This window comes from Pseudonaja textilis, chromosome 2 (genome assembly GCF_049901715.1).
Source record: "Pseudonaja textilis isolate UNSWEBS1 chromosome 2, rPseTex1.2, whole genome shotgun sequence".
NCBI lineage: Eukaryota > Metazoa > Chordata > Lepidosauria > Squamata > Elapidae > Pseudonaja > Pseudonaja textilis.
In genome coordinates this window covers 11,165,698-11,186,396 of record NC_141991.1, presented here as the reverse complement: position 1 = coordinate 11,186,396, position 20,699 = coordinate 11,165,698, and the positions used below count along the sequence as shown (strand labels likewise).

The window sequence follows — 20,699 nt, the reverse complement described above, 5'->3', positions numbered from 1 at the left end:
ATTTACCCAGCAATTGTCCAACTGCTCCTACATTTTAGATGGACCTTGATTGGTCTTTTTGCTTCAGACACAGAAAATGGACATAATTTCATGAGGACTTTGACTCCTTTGCTTGTCAAGAATGGAATCTGTGTGGCTCTGTCACAGCAATTCTCAACAACTGGAAAAACAGGAGACATCAGGGATGGCCTCTCTAAATGGACACAAGTTAATGTCTTTCTTCATTACATAGAATATGGTGCTGTTTTGGATAGAATTCTTCCTTTCCATTTAACATTTATGCATTTGCCAGGACCCATTGAAGGGAAAGTCTGGATCACAACACTCATTGGACTGTTTCCACTGGAAAATGGTATACATCTCAAATATATTAATAGTATCTGGACTGTTGCTTTAGAGGAAAAAAAACTCCCCTCAGAGGATGCCTTTAAACTCCATTTCTATGTGAAACCACCCTTGGGAGATGAGTTGTTTCTTTGTTTTTTTTCAAAGCACATCTTTTCTGTCAAAGGCCGGAAAAGATGCATTGAGAAAGCACCACTGGACACCCAAAAGAAAAATAACATGATTGAAATCTGGAACGTCCACCATTTTTACAGTGCCATTAATGCTCTGGCCCATGCCTTGAATGCTGCGTATTCCTCCAGATCCAGGAGGAGAAAGAAGAAGGGGAAAGAAAGGTTGGAGGCTCCAAGACTGCAGCCATGGGAGGTAAGGAGTCCCAACAAGGTTCCATTCTATGTTTCCTTTTGAGGAAGAAACACCTTTGAGGAGGGGAATTACATCATTCTAGTTCTGCTTGTTGTTAGTCACAAAGTCCTGTCTGACCCATTGTGATCCCATGGACAATGTTCCTCCAGGTCTTTCCGTCCTCTACCATCCCCTCATGTTGACATGCAATTCTATTTTACCAGGATTTGACCAGCTGTCTGCAAGGAGTATAAATTCTTCTATTCCCCACCATCCAGTCAGAGCTGAAGAAGTTTCTTGGATGAGAAGTGAAATGTTTTCAAAGAAAAACCAGAAACTTCAGGTGCCTCTTGAAAAAAGCACCTTTGGGTCAGGTTTTAGTGATTAAGGAAGGTTTTTTTTTTACAGGGAGTTATATAAAAATCATATGAAAATAAAATTATTCCAACAGTAATCTTACGATAATATAGTATTAGCTGATCCAGATATGTTTCCAGTATAGTCTTCTGGGAAAATATTAGACTGGCAACTTTCTTCTTTGACAAACCCTTGCTTTCTGTTGTTTTTAATTAGTTTATAAATATTCTCTTCATTTGCATAATTTATCTATGGTCTGCTCTGAAATGTTTCCTATAATTGACAAATTTTGTAAAATATCATTTTTTTTCAATATGTGGATTGTCAGTACATGACTGATAAATTTTGCTGAATTTTTCTTTTTTGTTTTTTAGTGGTAAAACCTGTTTCTCAATAGGACAATTTACAAATTAGACCACTGTAGTAGAAGAAAGATTCAAGTGAAAACAGATAAAAAAGAATAAGTTGCCATGTTACTGCTTTTTAAATTTCTGGATGTTCCCATTCTAGTTCCATCCCTTTCTGGAGAAGAATGAGTTTCTCAATCTTTCCATATACAAACTGTACTTGGACCAAAATGGAGATTTAGCAGCTAACCTGAAGGTTGTCAGCTGGCTGTTTTTCTCTGAGAAGTCTCTCATCAAAAAGGAAATGGTGACTTTTGAAAGAAAGAGAATTATTATCAACCAAGCTCTTTTGTCATGGCTAAAGTTGCACAACAGGGTAAGATAAACATTTATGTCTTTTCTCTCTTTTTTTTTAAGAACAAGTTTTATTGATTTTTTGAAGACAAACAAAACATAGAACATAAAAGTATAAAACCTCCTTTCTAAAAATTACTTATAAATTTTAACAAGGCAAATAAAGCATTATTTTTAAGACATAGTTCAACATTATCACATTTCCATTTAAACACATATATATCTTTTCCAAATTTCTCATTGTTTCTACCTTCACTTTTATTCAATTATATTTTATAATTATATGTTATGTCCCCTCTTGGAAATTCAAACGAACAAACGGAAAGCAGCCATTTCACAATCAAATCAAACTATAACTGCTGACAGGAACGGTCAAGACTCCTCTTCAAAAGTCAAATAGACAGAACTCTTTCCTTTTTTGAACTCAAAGAAACCGGAGGCTCCCAAACTGAAATGTCTTCATCCCAAGCAATCATTAATCATTTTGTTCCTGGCGAGAGGCGCAAGCTCAGCTGTGTCCTTTTATACTCATCAAGGCAACGTGCTAATTAGCTGGCTTGCCAATCAGATTACGTTTCCTGGATCTGACGTCAATCCAAGATCTAACAGTCATTAGATTCAAAGTTCTGAGCCAGGCCGATCCTGCAAATCAAATGTGTCCTCCCTTGTAACATTCGTCTCCTCCTCTTCATTGAACTCACTAAAACTTGCTGATTCATACAAGTCCTCCTCGCTGGAGCTTTCATTCAAAACTGCAGGCAAAACTGTTAGGACTCCACTTTGAAATTCAAACAGTCATTAGATTCAAAGATCCTAACAGGATTGGTCCTTCCAGACTCCACTTTGAAATTCAAACAGTCATTAGATTCAAAGATCCTAACAGGATTGGTCCTTCCAGACTCCACTTTGAAATTCAAACAGTCATTAGATTCAAAGATCCTAACAGGATTGGTCCTTCCAGACTCCACTTTGAAATTCAAACAGTCATTAGATTCAAAGATCCTAACAGGATTGGTCCTTCCAGACTCCACCTTGAAATTCAAACAGTCATTAGATTCAAAGATCCTAACAGGATTGGTCCTTCCAGTCACAACACTATCCCCCACCTCAGGGCCCTTCCCCCGAGTCTAACGATCAGGATGTGGTTTTGAAGGGAATTGTGCATGATATCTTCGAATAAGGACTGGGGCATGTACCTTGGCCACATCCTGCCAATAACGAATCTCTGTTTCATTTTTTAATCTTCCCACAAAGTACTGGAATCGCCCCTTTTTCCATCGTGAATCATAAATTCCAACCACTGTAGTATCTGTAACAGGTTCAGTGTTGGGCCTAGATGTGAAACGTGCCAGACCTAGGACCTCCTTAAGGTCGGATCTACCCTGTGTTCCTGACGAGCCAAGAGTAGTGTCAGGTACGGGTCTGCGGGTCCCTCTCCGTTTGCAGGAATTAACAAAATGTCCCAGACCCCCGCAATAAAGGCACAAGCCTTCCTGAAACCTTCTTGACCGTTCTTGTGCCGTTAAGCGAGGGCGGAGTGCTCCCAACTCCATCGGCTCCTCCATCTTAACTGTAGCTTGTGAATGAAAGAGAGAAGGTGGTTCCACAACGGGCCGTCTGCTTCCGCGCTGTTGTAAACGGGCTTCAATACGTAGGCACTGAATTACTAATGCATCCAAGGTTAAAGCCCGCTCTGCATGGACCAGCTCATCTTTGATGGCATCAGACAAACCTTCCTGGAATGCAGCCATATGAGCCGGTTCATTCCAATTAGAGTCCAAACACAGCAACCGAAATTCTGCAACATATTCCTGAAGGGAACGTTTCCCCTGCCTAATATCCCATAAACGTCTGGTCACAGTTTGACTTTTAATTGGGTTTTCAAACATAACCCTTATTTGTTGCAGAAAACCTTGAAAGTTATCTAGTAATGGGCTATCTTGAATTAACAAGGGAGTAGCCCATTTAGCAGCCTGCCCAGATAAAAGGCTGAGAATGAATCCCGTCCTGGCCCGGTCATTTGGAAAGTCTTCAGGCCTCAAGGACATAAATAATTGACACTGCCCCAGAAATGCCGGAAACATGTCCATTTGTCCCGAAAACTTCTCCGGCATGGATACCGGGCTTTTCCTCAAGGGAGGGGCTGAAGGAGCAGCAGCAGTTTGCAAGCTTGTAATATGACTTAGCAATTGGGTAACCTGGTTTTGAAGAGACTGGTTACTTTCAATCAGCTGCTTTATCTGTTGCTGCTGCTGGCCCACCAGGTTCTGCAATTGTTTTGTATCCATCTTGGTTTGAAGATAGTTTGTTTTTAGGCTTGAAAGCAAAAAAATGTAATGTCTCCCTTATAAGCTCAGATGAGCAGACGAAGTTTCAAAACTCAAAATATTCAATGTAAACAAAGCCGAATTCAAAAGAAATAAATTAGCACAGTTGTACAGTCTTTTGGCAGACTTCCCGGACTCTTATCAGGCTAGATGGAATTAATCAATTATTTTTAGCAGACTTCCCGGACTCTGTCAGACAACAAAATTTTCTGGTCTCTCACAGACCCTGCAAACATATTTCTCACGACTGATCACACACTAGAGTTGATTTATAAGTCCATCTTACCTGAAAGATGGTTTGTTTGTGGCCAGGAACAATAATGTTATGTCCCTCTTGGAAATTCAAACGAACAAACGGAAAGCAGCCATTTCACAATCAAATCAAACTATAACTGCTGACAGGAACGGTCAAGACTCCTCTTCAAAAGTCAAATAGACAGAACTCTTTCCTTTTTTGAACTCAAAGAAACCGGAGGCTCCCAAACTGAAATGTCTTCATCCCAAGCAATCATTAATCATTTTGTTCCTGGCGAGAGGCGCAAGCTCAGCTGTGTCCTTTTATACTCATCAAGGCAACGTGCTAATTAGCTGGCTTGCCAATCAGATTACGTTTCCTGGATCTGACGTCAATCCAAGATCTAACAGTCATTAGATTCAAAGTTCTGAGCCAGGCCGATCCTGCAAATCAAATGTGTCCTCCCTTGTAACATTCGTCTCCTCCTCTTCATTGAACTCACTAAAACTTGCTGATTCATACAAGTCCTCCTCGCTGGAGCTTTCATTCAAAACTGCAGGCAAAACTGTTAGGACTCCACTTTGAAATTCAAACAGTCATTAGATTCAAAGATCCTAACAGGATTGGTCCTTCCAGACTCCACTTTGAAATTCAAACAGTCATTAGATTCAAAGATCCTAACAGGATTGGTCCTTCCAGACTCCACTTTGAAATTCAAACAGTCATTAGATTCAAAGATCCTAACAGGATTGGTCCTTCCAGACTCCACTTTGAAATTCAAACAGTCATTAGATTCAAAGATCCTAACAGGATTGGTCCTTCCAGACTCCACTTTGAAATTCAAACAGTCATTAGATTCAAAGATCCTAACAGGATTGGTCCTTCCAGTCACAACAATTATATATATATATAAAATATATAAAGGTTTTATTAATTCTCAATCAGTCATAAACACACAAAATACAAAACATAAAACAAGACATAAAAAGATAAAACCTCCTTAATTGTCATTTATACATGTCTTTTCCAAATTTCTCTCCCTTTAGTTTTATTCCTCCAAGGTTTTATTAATTCACAATCAAACATAGCTAACCAAAACACAAAACATAAAACTTCTTTTGAAAAGTGGCTTAGCCCCGGGTTACATCTTTTTTTACAGACCTAAATCAAATTCATGCTCACCTTATATACCATTCATATCTTATTAACTATTTTATATTTTCTATATAACTTCTCCCTTCTTTTCACTCTCTTAATTATATTTTATTTATTTCATCTTATTTCAAAATCATTATGCTTGTATCTTGTCTGTTATTTTCCAATCATCTATTTATCTCTTCTCTTTAGCAAAGAATTTTCCCCTGTAATCACTTTTAAAGTGTGACGCCTTTCTATCTTTCCCCTAAAGTAAAGCTTAAAATAATACATAATTTCCATCCTGATTCTGCGTAGTACATTCTACATATTACATCTTAAAATAAAAGAATAATAACCTTATAGTATAGTTAAGTATATAATTTCCATTCTAGTTCTAATTCTAATTAGTACATTATTTTAGAATAAGAAAATGAAATACTAAGTTTATAATAACATTAAGACAATAATGAATTAAACTATAACTAAACATTAATCATTTTACACATTCTCCTTAATATTTTATTAATAATTGAGATCTATCATTATTAAACATTTTAATATTTTAATATTTTATTAAATATTCCAATAGACTATTTCAAATGCAAATACTACAATACTATCTTATGTACTCTTGCAGAATCTTTCTTTAATTATAGACTATCCTTTATCTCTTAAAAAAATCTGCTTTTTGGCATGTTTCAGACCGTGGCTTTTTTTCCCTTTTTCCCTCCCTTTCTTCTCCAGTCTGGTCTTTTTGCACCCCCCCCCCAACCTCCCCCTTTTTAACTTCCCCTCTCTGTTGTAATTCTCTTTTCAATTGCTTTCTAACATTGTACCTTTTTTTCACCCTATTTTTCTTTTTCTTGGTTGTTTTATTGAATCTTAAATTCTCATTTTTCCTTCCTCTCTTCCCATTTTCTTTCTTAATAGAACTTTTTAGTCCGTTAAAGATGGATTCTTCCTTCTCTTCTTCTTCTCCTTCTCCTTCTTCCTCAAGTATTTGCTGGTACCTAGAAACCGCCATTTCTAAAAAGTGGAAGACAGCTCCCAAAGAATCCTTGCCATTTTGTTCTCTTTCTTTTAATTTTTCATATTCCATTTTTAGTTCATCCACAGATAGTGCCGTTGTAAATTTTTAAGAACAACCCAGATGTTTTCAATCTTAAAGTAATTTCCAAATGTCAAAGTTATCGAACAATCCAAACAGACAAAAATTATTTCCTCTTCTTCTCTTTACAATTTTTCCTCCAGGGGCAAAATCCCAAATATATTTTAAAAGCCGTATTACAGTTAATTGGTGGTCTTAAAACCTTCAAGGCGTCTCCTCCAACAAATTTTTAAAGATTTTTTTTTTTAGTCCTCTCCTTCCCACTTGTAACAAAGAGCTTATTTTTACCTTTAAAAAGCAGGTTTTTCTGTGCTCATTTGCTTTCTCCGTAAGAAAGGGGAGTGAACTTTCCTTCAGCACTTTAGCTACTATAACAACTTCTTTTGGAAACAAATGTATCAATCTGAAAGTCAGGTTTCCAGGTATTTTAAAAGTTACTTAATGTCCCAGTTCAGCCAAGAAAACTTCTCCTTCTGGCTCTTCCTCCTGCACAGTCTTATCCAGTTGAAGATTCCTTTGTGGCTGCCATTTCTGACAGCCGCTCCACCACCTCAGGAAAAAGGAGTCTAGCTGGCTGGGGAGAGGGGGTGCGATATCCCCAGACCCCTGCCTGGATCTCCTCTGTCTTCCACTACCCCTTCGGGGTAGCAACAACCCCCAAATCCAGTTGGATCGGGGGTACCTCAGCAGTGAGTGCAGCAGGGACCTGCAGAGAAGCGGATTCCTGCTGCCGCCAAAGCCTTGCAGCCAGAATTTTTGAAACATTTATGTCTTTTCTCTCTTTTCCAAAGGATTGTGAGCCATTTCATTGGGCTAAGCCTATGCACCATGGCTTACTGTTGAAATGGAGAAGCCACGTGAAAAATGGTAAAAGACCCTCAAGTGCTAGGAATGATAACCTCAGGTTGTCCTCTAACTGTAAAAGAAGAAGGCAATTTTGTTGATCAGTGCCTGAGTTCATGAAATTGAATTTAACCTGGATGAAGGCCCTTTTGGTTCCAGTGGGAAATAAGCTTTGTAATCAGCATTCATCTTGTCCTTGTTGGGGTGACTGTCTCATGAAATGGTAGCCAAGATATTTTTAAGCAACTCTGGCCAGAGTTATTCCTGGGTGGTGAAGCGGTATGTATCAAAAATATAACAAAAACCAAAATGTAAATAAAGGTCCTTTAATGCCTTCAATTTGGCTTCACTGTTTAATTGTTCACAGTTGAAGATTAAGCTATTTTCAAAGTAGCATTCCAAATGAAAGAAATACAGTTCAAATTCAAAGAGCAGATAATGAAGCAAAACCCCAAAACAAACCACACTGAGGAAAGTTCCATAACAGACCAGGATAAATAATTGCAAACTTCAGGAAGATAATCAGGTACAGTCCATTGGAAGAATACCAACCAAGATAAACCTCATCCAGGAAAAACACTCATTTGTCTCCAGCATTTCTTAGCATGCAGGTCTAAACTCTTATGCAGATCTCACACCTGCAACCTATGAAGAGGATCATGGGCCTCTCCTCCTTATTAGACCATGTTTTTCCCTGATCCTCTTCTCCCTGCGTGCCTTGGATGGATGGGGGATGGGCCTGGGACCTCCTCTGACTGCTCAGCCGGCCTCTGCACTTCCCCAGCCTCCTCCACCACCTCTAGGGCCACACTTCCACTCCCTGTTGGCTGTTCCTCCTCTCCCTTAGAGTCAGTCTCCACCAGGAGCATGACACCCTGCCTCTTTTTCACCCAGTGAGAAAGAGCAATAACCCTTCTGCTCTTAGGAATGGAGGTCCAAATCTTTGAGTTCCCATGGAGTTATAATGATGTTCCCAGAAAATGGAAGCATTGGAACATGACTTTGATGCAGAAAATAGAATAGAATAGAGTAGAATAGAATGGAATGGAATGGAATGGAATGGAATGGAAGGGAAGGGAAGGAAGGGAAGGGAAGGGAAGGGAAGGGTAGGGAAGGAAGAGAAGAGAAGAGAAGAGAAGAGAAGAGAAGAGAAGAGAAGAGAAGAGAAGAGAAGAGAAGAGAAGAGAAGAGAATAGAATTCTTCATTGGCCAAGTGTGATTGGACACACAAGGAATTTGTCTTGGTGCAAATGCTCCCAGTGTACATAAAAGAAAAGATACATTTGTCAAGAGTCAAGAATCATAAGGGACAATAATAAAAATAATAAAAATCATAATGACTTAATAAAAGTCATAGGGTACAATAAGCAATCAAATCATAGTAGGAAATAGTCAATATAAATCATAAGAATACAAGGACAAAGTTACAGTCATACAGTCACAAGTGGGAGGGGACGGGTGATAAGGAATGATGAGAAGATTAATAGTAATAGTAGTGCAGACTCTGGAAATAGTTGGACATTGTTGTGGGAATTATTTGCTTAGCAGAGTGATGGCTTTCAGGGAAAAACTGTCCTTGTGTCTAGTTGTTCTGGTGTGCAGTGCTCTATAGCATTGTTTTGAGGTAGGAGTTGAAATAGTTTATCTCCAGGATGTGAAGGATCTGTAAATATTTTCACAAGCCACTTTTTTACTTGTGCAGTATACAGGGCCTCAATTGAAGGCAGGTTGGTAGCAATTGTTTTTTCTGCAGTCCTAATTATCCTCTGAAGTCTATGTCTGTCCTGTCAGGTTGCAGAACCAAACTAGACAGTTACAGAAGTGTAAATGATAGACTCAGTAATTCCTCTGTAGAACTGGATCAGCAGCTCCTTGAGCAGTTTGAGCTTTCTGGGTTGGCACAGAAAGAACATTATTTATTTATTTATTTATTTGTTTGTTTGTTTATTTTATTTATTTATTTTTGACAATTGCTTACAAGATAATAGGTATAAGTAAAAACATAGCTATAAATACATGGATACATATAAGAAAAATAAAAAATAAAAGAAACAATAGGACAGGGATGGTAGACACATTGGTGCGGGGTGAGGTCAATAGTAGAAAATCTTGGGTTAAAGTTTTTGGGGTTTGAGGAAGAAACCACAGAATCAGGTAGAATATTCCAGACATTGACCACTCTGTTGCTGAAGTCGTATTTCCTGCAATCAAGTTTGGTGCGATTAACCTTGAGTTTGTATCTACGTTTGCTCATGTGTTGTTATGGTTGAAGCTGAAGTATTCATTGAGAGGTAGGACATTGCAATGTATGATTTTATATCCTATACTTAGATCGGACTGAAGGCGGCATAGTTCTAGGTTTTCTAGGTCTAGAATTTCAAGTCTGGTGGCATAAAGTATTCTGCAACGAGTAGAGGAGTGGAGAACTCTCCTTGTGAAATATTTCTGGACTTTCTCAACTGGGTAAATATCAGATACATAATGCAGGTTCCAGAGTGATGAGCTATATTTGAGTATTGGTCTAGCAAATGTCTTGTATGCTCTAGTTATTAGTGTAATATTACCAGAGAAAAAGCTATGTAGGATTAGGTTAACAACTCTTAACGCCTTTTTGGCTATGTAGTTACAGTGGGCTCTAGCACTTAGGTCATTTGAGATGAGTACTCCAAGATCCTTGACAGAGTTTGGATCATCAACAAAGTCTTGACTATTCAGCCTGTATTTTATTTTCTGATTTTTTTTTTGCCAATATGTAGACAGAGCATTTATGTGTTAAGATTTAAAGTTGCCATTTGCTTGACCATTCTGATACATAGTCAAGGTCTTTTTGAAGGGTAGCAGTATTGTCTGTGGTGTTTAATAGCTTTACATCATCAGTGAAGAGGATGCAGTTGCTCTTGGTATGATCACAGAGGTCATTTATGTAGAGTATGAAGAGAGTTGGTCCTAGAACACTGCCTTGGGGGACACCACTGTTGACAGGTACAGAATTTGATAGGACATTCCCAATTTTGATCATTTGTTGTCTGTTTGACAGGAATACTTCTATCCAGTTATGCAGTTATCCAGAGATACTGTAAGATTTTAGTTTTAGGAGTAGTTTGTCATGTACCACTGAATCAAAGGCTTTACAGAAGTCTATGTATCTTGCATCTATTGCTTTGCCCTGATCGAGTTGTGTATTCCATAAGTTTTTGCAATGTAAGAATTGCAGATTACATGATATTTTTTTCCTGAAACCAAATTGTTTATTAGAGAGAAGGTTGTTTGTTTCTAAGTGGAGGATGATGGATTGGTTAATAATTGATTCCATGACTTTACAGGTGTCGCAGCAAAAAGAGATTGGTCTGTAATTTTCAACTAGGCTGGAGTCTCCCTTTTTGAAGATGGGGATGACTGTGGCTTGTGACCATAGTTTTGGCAAGGAGCTGATCCTGAAAGATTTTTCAAAGATTATGTTTAGAGGTTCTGCTATGGCAGTGGATTGCTTTTTTAAGAAGTAGGCACATATTCTGTCCGGTCCAATAAATAGAGATATTTTTAGATTGCGTAGTGCTTTTTCAACGTTGACTTTTGTAAAATTGATATGTATTAGATCATTGTAGTTGTCTGTGGTTCAACTAGGAAATACTGGGCATGATCCATTGCTGTTTATAAATACTGAACCAAAGAATGTGTTAAACAGGTTGGCTTTAATAGTGTCGTCGCTGCACCATTAGGTCCTTTCAGGGGTGAGATGGACCTTGTGTCTTTTAGTTTGTTGTTTACAAAATTGTACAAAACGCAGGTGGAATTGGTGCGTAGGTTTTCCTCTTGTTTAATGTGATAATTGGTGCATTCAGTCTTTATCTGATGGCATAAAATTTGTATCGGCTTTTGAAGTTGGCAATGTGATCAGATTTGTTTTTCCGCCAGTGGTTTCTTTTTGGATTGAAGGTTCCTTATTGTTATAGGTAATTTGTTTTTTTCTGGTTTGGGGAGTTGTTAATGGTACATATAGTTTGATGACTCTTTTGACTTCAAGTAAAAATATGTTGTAATGGTCTTCAACAGTATTGCATCCAGTGAATAGAGATTGCCAATCAAGGAGTGAGAGATAATTGTCTATAAGATCATAGTTGCCTTTTTTGAAGTTATAATTGGGGATCACATTGTTGTGTTGATTTTTGTATGGATGTATGTTGAGACAAAAGTCAATCATGTTGTGGTCACTGTTGGAAAAGTGTTCTTTAATTTGTATTCCATAAATTCAATTCAAACTATTGCAGAAGATGAGATTGAGGCAGTTAACTCTAGTGATGTTGGTTACTAGTTGTTCTGGTCCCAGATTTGTTACTGCGTTGTATAAGGTTGCATGTATGCATTCGTTAAGGATCCTGTTAATATGAGGTAAATTGAAGTGTGGTATTTAAAGACAGTTCACAGATGATGGTCTCAGGAATAGCAAGCTCTTGGGTAACTTGAGTGTTTTTTAGATGTAGGGACTTTTTTTTTGAAACAAATTTTATTAATTTTAAAAAACAATACACCAACAAACAAAACGTAGAATAACATAGGACATCTTTTCTAAAGAAAACAAATAGAACATCTTATTTAAAGACAGGATAATTCCAAATTATCACATTTCCATACCAGCACAGTTTAATATGCATATTCATCTTATCTGTTCAACTTCATATCTTTTCCCAACTTCTCTTTATTTCTCCCTTTCCTTCTTTCCTTCTATTATATTTCTTTCACCTTAAATTGTATATATTCATTATATCCATCTGTCTTATTTAAAATTTCATTATTCTCTTCCAACATTCTTCTAACGTTTTGATAAACAAACAAAACACAAAACATAAATACATAAAACTTCTTTTTGGAAAGTGGCTTACCCTGGGTAACATCTTTTTATACAGACATAAATCAAGCTCATGCTCACTTAATATACTATTTCATATCTTATTTAACATTCTATATTTTCTATATATTTTCTCTCTTCATTCACTCTCTTAATTCTATTTTATTTATTTCATCTCAGTTTAAATAATTATACTTGCATCTTTTGTCCGTTCTCTTTCAATTATCTATTTTTCTTTTCTTTCTAGTACAATATTTCTCCTGTAATCACTAGTTGAAGTATGACAACTTTTTATCTTTCCCTTAAATTTAACACTTAAAATAATACATACTTTCCATACTGATTCTTCTTAGTACATTCTAAGTATCATATTTTAGAATAATAAAACAAAAAAGAAAAGAAAATTAGGTTTATAAAATAGTAAAGACAATATTCCATAAAAAGTTAAACTCCATTGTTAAATCTTAAACAATTTTATTCATTCTCTTTAATGCATTATTAACTCATATAATATTTCAGTTTTCTAACTCAATTTCAAATACTAATATCTACAATACAATCTTATGTACTTTTGCAGAATCATTTTTTAAATTATTGTTTACCCTTTATTTCTGAAAAAAAAACTGTTTTATAACATCTTGTTTTAAACCTTTATGACTTCTCTTTCCTTTTCCCCTTCCTTTCTTAACAATTCTAGCCTTCCCCCCCATCTCAAACTCCACTCTTAATCTTCCCTCTGTGTTGTATTTCTCTTTTCTGTTGCTTTCTGACATCTGACATTGTATCGATTTTTCATCTTATTTTTCCCTTTCTTGGTTGCTTCTTTAAGTTCTGAATTCTCCATTTTCTTTCCCCCATTTCTCTTTTCTTCTTCAAGTGAGATAGTCAGTCCATTAAAGATGGCTTCTTCTCCTTCATCCCAGCCTTCTTGTTGTTGTATTTCTTGGTAGGTAGAAATCGCCATTTCTAAAAAGTGAAAAATAGATCCAGAAGAGCCCTTGTCTTCTTGTTCCTCTTCTTTTAGCTTTTGAAATTCCATTTGTAATTCTTCAAATGGTAGTCCCTTTTTTTCCCTTAAGCACAACCCAAATGTTTTTAATCCTTCAAGAAATAGTTCCCAAAAATCCAAAAGTCATAAAGCAATCCAAATCAGAACAAATTGTTTCATTTAGCACTTTCTTCTTTTTGTATTTTCTCTTCCTGGGGTTCAATTACACAATCCCAAAGTATTTTTTAGAAGTCTTATTGTCATTTATTTCTAATCTTATAAGCTACAAGCAGTCTCCTTCAATACAATCTTAAAATAAATTCTTTACCTCTTCCCTCCCACTTATAGCAAAAAAAGTTTTAGTTTTTAATTCCAATGTTCAGAAATATTTTATCCTCTTGGCTTTAAGTTTAAAATTTAATTACCTTCTATGCCCAAGCAGGTTTTTCCGATTTCCATCAGCTATTTCCATAGGGAGGGAGAGTGAGAAAAAATAACTTTCCCTTTCTCTTTTCTTCTGCCGCTTTCCAATCTTCTTAGGGAACAATGTATCATTCAAGCAATTAAGATTTCAGGGTTTTTAAAAGTTCCTTATTGTCCTGATTCAGCCAAAAAACTTTCACTTTCCCCAACTTCCTCCTGCACAATCTTACCCGGCTGCAGACTTCTTTGTGGCAGCCATTACTGACCGCTGCTCCACCGCCTAGGGAAAAAGGAGTTTAGCCGGCTGAGGAGGGGGTTTGCGATACCCTCAAGCCCCTGCCCAGTTCTCCTCTCTCTTTGGTTGTCTCTATGGGGCAACCATATCCTCCAGATCCAGGTGGATCAGAGGCACTTCAGCAGCGAGCGCAGCAGGAACTGCACACAGTCGTGGATTCCTGCCACCACCAAAGCCTGCAAATCGGAAATTCATATAGGGACTTTTTGTAGACGATAGCAACACCACCTCCTCTATGGATTTCATGATCTGTCTGGTAAACATGATAGTCTATAACTGTGGTAATGGAGTCAGGGAGAGATGTGTTGAGCCATGTTGCACAGACAAATATAATGTTGAATTTAGCCATATTTAGTAAGAGGAGAAATTCAGGTATTTTATTCACAAGGTTTTTTGCATTGAGTAGCTTTTATTCTTTGTTGTGCTTTTTTGATGACTTTTTTGATGTTAGGTGCCCATTTTAGGTCTTGAGATATGATAGAACTTAGAAATTTGAAGAGAAAAGCCTTTCCTGATATCCAATATAATGAGGGACTATTTGAAAGGAATTTCTACTTAGATTTGGCCTTTGGCTTCTAAGAGAGCACCTTATCTGAAAACCTCCTCAAGTTTTTGGGGGGATGGGAGGGGAATGAAGTCTCCAAATGTAACTAATAACAAACTTTATACTAGTTATACAAATTCGTAATTCAGATTTATTATTGTTCAACTAGCGTGGAACAAATTTGTTCTTCCATGCTAGTTGTTGTTATCTTATTGAAGTTATTCAGCAGAAAGGACCTTCTCTTGGATACCTAGCTAAGCCTTATAAATATCTCCTTCTGATAACTCATATCCATGGCCCAAATGCTGCAGCAAAAGATACCTGGCTCACTCTTTTTGAGGGATATGTTCTAATGATCTCACATCTATCTCATATCACTACAGCTCTATAAATTGAGTCACTTTAAATCTTATTTCAAGATCATGTCAGCATGTCAGGCTGGTTAATGCTAATGTTTTTTTTTTAATTCCTGTTTTTCTGCTTAGTCTCTTCCTCAGTCCAAATGTGTGGGAAAATGTCAGCCAGGATTTGTCAAGAAGGCTCGAGAAGGAGAGCCAGTTTGTTGCTATGACTGCATTCCTTGTCCAGAGGGGACCATCTCCACTCAAGAAGGTGCTCAGGCTGAAGATAATGTTAGGGCTTGTGGAAGTGGATTCATCCAGAGTATTTATATGGAACTGCAAATTAAAAAACAATATGAAGCTCAGCTGCTTTCTTGTTAATTTTCATACTGCACAATTTATGATCTAAAGGAAAGAATAGTAAAAAAAAAATTCTTAAAAGAGAAGCTGGATAGAGACAGAAGTGTGAAATATTGAGCAAACTTTATTACAGACAGAACCAATATATCTTCTGCTTTTTATTTTTGAATGTGATCTTCCACATCTATAACTCTAGGAACATCTGAGTTCTTTGAAACTTGTTAGGAATGTAAGTCACCTAACAGCTATTTGGGTTGGACAATTTTCAAACCAGTATAGACATTTTAATACTGTCTCTTTAAGAGCATGCTAAAAACTGCAATTGGGTGTGGTTTCTCAAACATCCATTAGATAGAGGCAGAAACCTGGGTTGTTTAGTTCCTGTTCTGATGTTTCTGGACTGTGAGCTTTAGTCTCAGAAGAATCTCAGTGAAGTGAGTGAATCTCTGTTTCCTTCTGTTGGAAAGTATTGCCATTTTTCCTAATTGATATTTTTGGATTTGATGTAAGTCTGATACTGAACTGTTTTTGACACTGGAATTTGTTATTGGATTGTCCCTGGATTGAAAACTGACTGATTTACCTGTGAATGACTTTGGATTGCTTGTTTGGACTTTGCTTAATGTTTCTGGAAGTAAGAACCTACAATTACTGTACAGTATATCTGTGTGCTGTGTATGTGTATTATTCAAACACTACTCTCAAATATGTCTCTCTGTATGTGCTCATTCTCCTAATGAGGAATTACCTCAACAAAACTCAAGGCCTTGTTTTAGGTTCACCTATTGTAAGGCTTATTCTGATGCATTCTCCATGGGCTTCCCCTTAAGGGTCACTGGGAAAGTGTTGCTGGTCCACAATGAAGTGGACAGTTATGACTGCACCTCATTTGACACATTTCACCATTGCTGCCAGCAGCCATTTCTGGTTACTTGCAGGACTAGTTTTCTCTGTGAGTTAATTAGGTTTTATAAGATACAACATCCTTGGGATCCAGTACATTAACACGTGTCATTTGGTAGAACCCAGGATGTTTGTCTAGAAAAATTAACTTTATCATTTTCTCACTTCTAATAATATAGCTTCCTATAAAGCATCTGTGCATTACAGAGGAAATTATTCATTTCCTAGAACTTCCCCAAATTGATACACCTTAGGAACATAGATACAACTGATAGATCATAGATAGAAAGATAGAGAGATAGAGAGATAGACAGACAGACAGACAGACAGACAGATAGATAGAAAGATAGATTGATTGATGGATAAATGGATGATGATAGATAGATGATAGATGGACGGACGGATGGATAGATGGGTAAATGGGTAGATTGGTGGTGATAGATAGATAGATGATAGATAGATGATAAATATATCGATCGACAGCTGATAGATAGATAGATAGATAGATAGATAGATAGATAGATAGATAGATAGACAGACAGACAGATAGATAGATAAATAGATATGGATGGTTAGATGGATGGATAATAATAGGTAGATGATGATAGATTTGACAGATGATAGATAGATAGATAGATAGATAGATAGATAGATATGTAGATAGGCAGGTACGTAGACAATAAATGGATGTTAATAGATAGATGATGATAGCTAGACAGCTAATGGATGGATGATGATAGATGGATGGATGGATGGATGATGATAGATGATGATGATAGACAGACAGACAGATAGATGATAGATAATATAGAAGATAGATAGGTAGGTAGGTAGGTAGGTAGATGATAGATATGATAGATAATGATAATATAGATAGCTAATGGATAGATGAAAGATAGATAGATTGATTGATAGATAGATGTGTGTGTGTGTGAGGGAGAGAGATGACAAACAGATAATAGAGATAGAAAATTCTTCAGAATTTTTTTGTTCAACTCTTAACAAATGCTTCTTTAAAAATGCTTGTGGTATCAACTGTTGTGGCAAGAAAGTATTTCTTGAAATGTAAAAGGACAAAAGGTTAAAGAAGTATTGCTTTGTTCTTTTCTCAGATATGGAGCAGTGCATGAAATGTCCAGATGATAAATATCAAAATGAAGACCGAGTTCAATGTATCCCCAAAGTTGTATCCTTCCTATTGTATGAAGAATATCTGGGCATCATCCTGGCCTCCTTTGCCCTATTCTTGTTCCTAACTTCAGGTTTTGTCTTCGTTATATTCTTTCGATACCTAGAAAGTCCCATTGTCAAAGCTAACAATCGTGACCTCTCTTTTATCTTCCTGGTCTCCCTCTTGCTTTGCTTCTTGTCTCCTTTTCTCTTCATTGGTCAACCAAGGAAAGTCACTTGCCTTTTGCGACAGATGGTTTTCAGCATCACTTTCTCAGTTGCCATTTCTTCTCTCTTGGCCAAGACAATCACAGTGGTGCTGGCTTTCCTGGCAACAAAACCAGGAAACCGAGTGAAGAGATGGTTGGGGAAAAGCTTAGCCAATTCCATCATCCTTTCTTGTTCTGCTGTCCAAATTATCCTCTGCTCCATCTGGCTTGGAGCTTCTCCCCCATTCCCTGAATTTGACTTTCATTCTCAACTGGGAGTGGCCATCTTGCAGTGCAATGAAGGCTCCGTTATCATGTTCTACATCACCCTCAGCTACCTGGGCTTCCTGGCCACCATCTGTTTCATAGTGGCTTTCCTGGCCAGGAACCTGCCTGGGGCTTTTAATGAAGCCAAGCTTATAACCTTCAGTATGCTGGTCTTCTGCAGTGTCTGGGTGACTTTTGTGCCCACCTACCTGAGCACCAAAGGGAAATACATGGTGGCTGTGCAGATCTTCTCCATCTTGGCCTCTAGTGCTGGGCTGCTGGGCTGCATCTTCATCCCCAAATGCTACATAATCATTCTGAGGCCAGACCTGAATATGAAGGAGCAGCTTACAACCAGAAGAAATAAAGAAATGTGAGACAGGGGGATTTTAAGTCTCAGCATTTTCCAACAAGCCGCCCTTAGAAAATGTCCAAGTTGCTTTCCATACCTAAGAAGGTCTACAATTTTGGTTGAAATGATTAAAACGCTGATGCTTCTGTTTTACATCCTTATCTGGTAGAATTCCTAGATGTTCACTCAGCTCTTTTGAATTCTTAAGATGGCATAACTGTCCTGGGCCTTTAGCCTACCTGATATTAGGTTTTTGAAACATATTTGTGCAATGGAAATCTTGTACTGATGACAAAAATATATGTTGGTGGTGCCCTAAAATTTCCATTATTTTAGTTGTATCATTATTCATCTGCAGTTGGTAACTTAGAGAGGGCTGTAAAACACTATAAAGCAGTATATAAGTCTAAGTGCTATTGCTATTTGTAACAGTCCTAATTTTGAACTGCCAAGTAACCAAGATTCAAAATCATTCAGTCATTAAAGTAAAATCATTGTTATAGGAAGAGATTGTTTCATAAGTGACCGAGAAAAGTAAGTAAAGTCACTCTCTGTTCCTACAAGGATCAGGCATTAATTAGGAAAGAATGGTTAAAAATATATATAAAGGGGCTGGGCAGAGGCAACTACACCTCATTCACTAACTACTTTAAATTACAGTTGGTATTCAAGCAATAACTCATGATAGGACCAGGAAAGAATCTGCCCTTTTTAAGATATTTTTTTTCCTGCCCAATGGATTCGAGCTTTTTCTACAAAATAAGTCAAAAGAGAGGAACAATGGAAATCAAAACAGTTCAAGAAATTAGCCAGGTCCTATGATATAGGCAATAAGTGAAATAAGAAGAAAAGAATGAGAATATTAGAAGAGCAAATAGAGGGTTAGTGTTACATCATCACACTGAATGACTTACATGTCAAACTGACCATAAGGAGCCCTGTTGAAAGGCATCATTGTTGTACGCACAATTTTTGTTCCAGTGGTGATTATACTAATGAGATGGTCTCCTGGCCTGTAATAGCTCCATGGTTTTTTACTACTCGGGGGCTTCAAACTCAACGGACACTTCATTCCAAGCCTCCCAGAAATTGGCTGGGATAGAAGGAACAGAAATAGAAGCAGAAGATCCATAATTCATAGGTCTGAATCACCCCCCCCCCCTCCTGTTTCTAAAGAAGAAGAAGAGTTAGATGAATTCAAAGCACCTTTCCAATTTGGAAATTCTATAAACTTTCATGAATCAGACAGAGACAAACCAAGCTTCACCTGGAAAAGACAGAAAGTACAGTCAATAGCACAGTCCCTACCTGTCCCCAAACTTGTGCCATAATGTGTGTGACTGAGGCATATATCCTTTTCTGATGCAAGATGTTGATTCTGTCTAATGTTTACCTCAAGGACAATTACTGGAGAAGTAGCAGATGAGATCTAAGAGGCCAGAATTTTGAAAATAACACAGAGAAGCAACTTCTCTGGGGAGCCCAAACTTCTTCAGAGCTCCATTTCCAGAGGAGTAGCTGGAAAAAAGAAAATCATAGATCCATCCCTGGGAGCATTGTTCTATAGTGGTTGTGGGCCTTCCTGTCAGGTCTTGTCCAGAAAGTGATGCTGGATGAAGATAGTTCAACACCTAGGTGACTTTTGTTGTTTCTCAATGTAGTAACTTGTCTCTGGAGACCATTAGGGAAGTTCATCCATCCAGAGCTATGGAGTTTAGTGATATTCCAGGTTGGTGGCATTCCAGGGGTGGGATTCAAATTTCTGAACAACTGGTTCTTTGGGCATGGCCTAATTTGTGGGTATGGCTTGGTGGTCATGTGAATGGGGTGGGAGTGGCTAGGTGGACATGTGCCTGGAGAGGCCTGTGAAGGTGGCCATGTGACTTGCAAACCAAATTTAAGTGGTCCTCACTTAATGGCCAGGTCCTTGCTTAGTGGCCAGTTGCTTAGTAAATGTTTTTTGCCAGTTTCCAAAACCTGAGGAATCCTGGGGAGGGCAAGGCAGGTGACCATGTCACTGGCAAACCAAATTTCAGTGGTCCTTGCTTTATGGCCAGATCCTCGCATAGTGGACAACTACTTAGCAAGTGATTTTGCCAGTTTCTAAGGCCAGGGGAGCCCTGGAGAGGGCAGGGCAGGTGGCAAACCAAATTTAAGTGATCCTCTCTTAATGGCCAGGTCCTTGCTTAGTGGCCAGTTGCTTAGCAGGTATTTTTTGCAAGTTTCCAATGCCTGAGGAACCCTGGGGAGGGCAGGGCAGGTGGCCATGTGACTGGCAAACCAAATTTAAGTGGTCGTCTCTTAATGGCCAGGTCCTTACTTAGTGGCCTGTTGCTTAGCAAGTGTTTTTTGCCAGTTTCCAAGGCCTGAGGAGGGCAGGGCAAGGCCCAGGCAGCTATGAGGAGCTATAGGGATGGCAAGGTGAGGCGCGGGCAGCTATAAGGAGCTATGGGGAAGGAAAGGCATGGCCCAGGCAGGTGGTTATGTGACTGGCTGGGAATGGCTTGTGTTGTGATTCCGGCATCAGCTACAGGTTTTTTGAATGAAAGCTCCAGCGAGGAGGACTTGTATGAATCAGCAAGTATTAGTGATTTCAATGAAGA

General features: G+C 37.9%; 2 protein-coding genes across 2 annotated transcripts in view; both read left to right on the top strand.

Moving 5' to 3' along the window:
• Window positions 1-1,544: 1,544 nt before the first annotated feature.
• Window positions 1,545-20,699, top strand: part of LOC113451539 (vomeronasal type-2 receptor 26-like) — a 214,170-nt gene continuing 195,015 nt past the window's right edge. The window contains exon 1 of the mRNA XM_087927824.1: window positions 1,545-1,770. Coding sequence (XP_087783950.1) covers window positions 1,699-1,770 — 72 coding nt within the window. The 5' untranslated portion in view covers window positions 1,545-1,698. The remainder of the gene's footprint in view (window positions 1,771-20,699) is intronic.
• Window positions 17,215-18,169, top strand: LOC148126709 (vomeronasal type-2 receptor 26-like). The gene has a single exon (XM_087928441.1). The coding sequence runs from the start codon at window positions 17,225-17,227 to the stop codon at window positions 18,119-18,121; it is 897 nt and encodes a 298-aa protein (XP_087784567.1). The 5' UTR covers window positions 17,215-17,224; the 3' UTR covers window positions 18,122-18,169.

Excerpts from the sequence above, each read along its gene's own strand:
- LOC148126709 (XM_087928441.1), top strand. The coding sequence starts at position 17,225 with ATGAAATGTCCAGATGATAAATATCAAAATGAAGACCGAGTTCAATGT.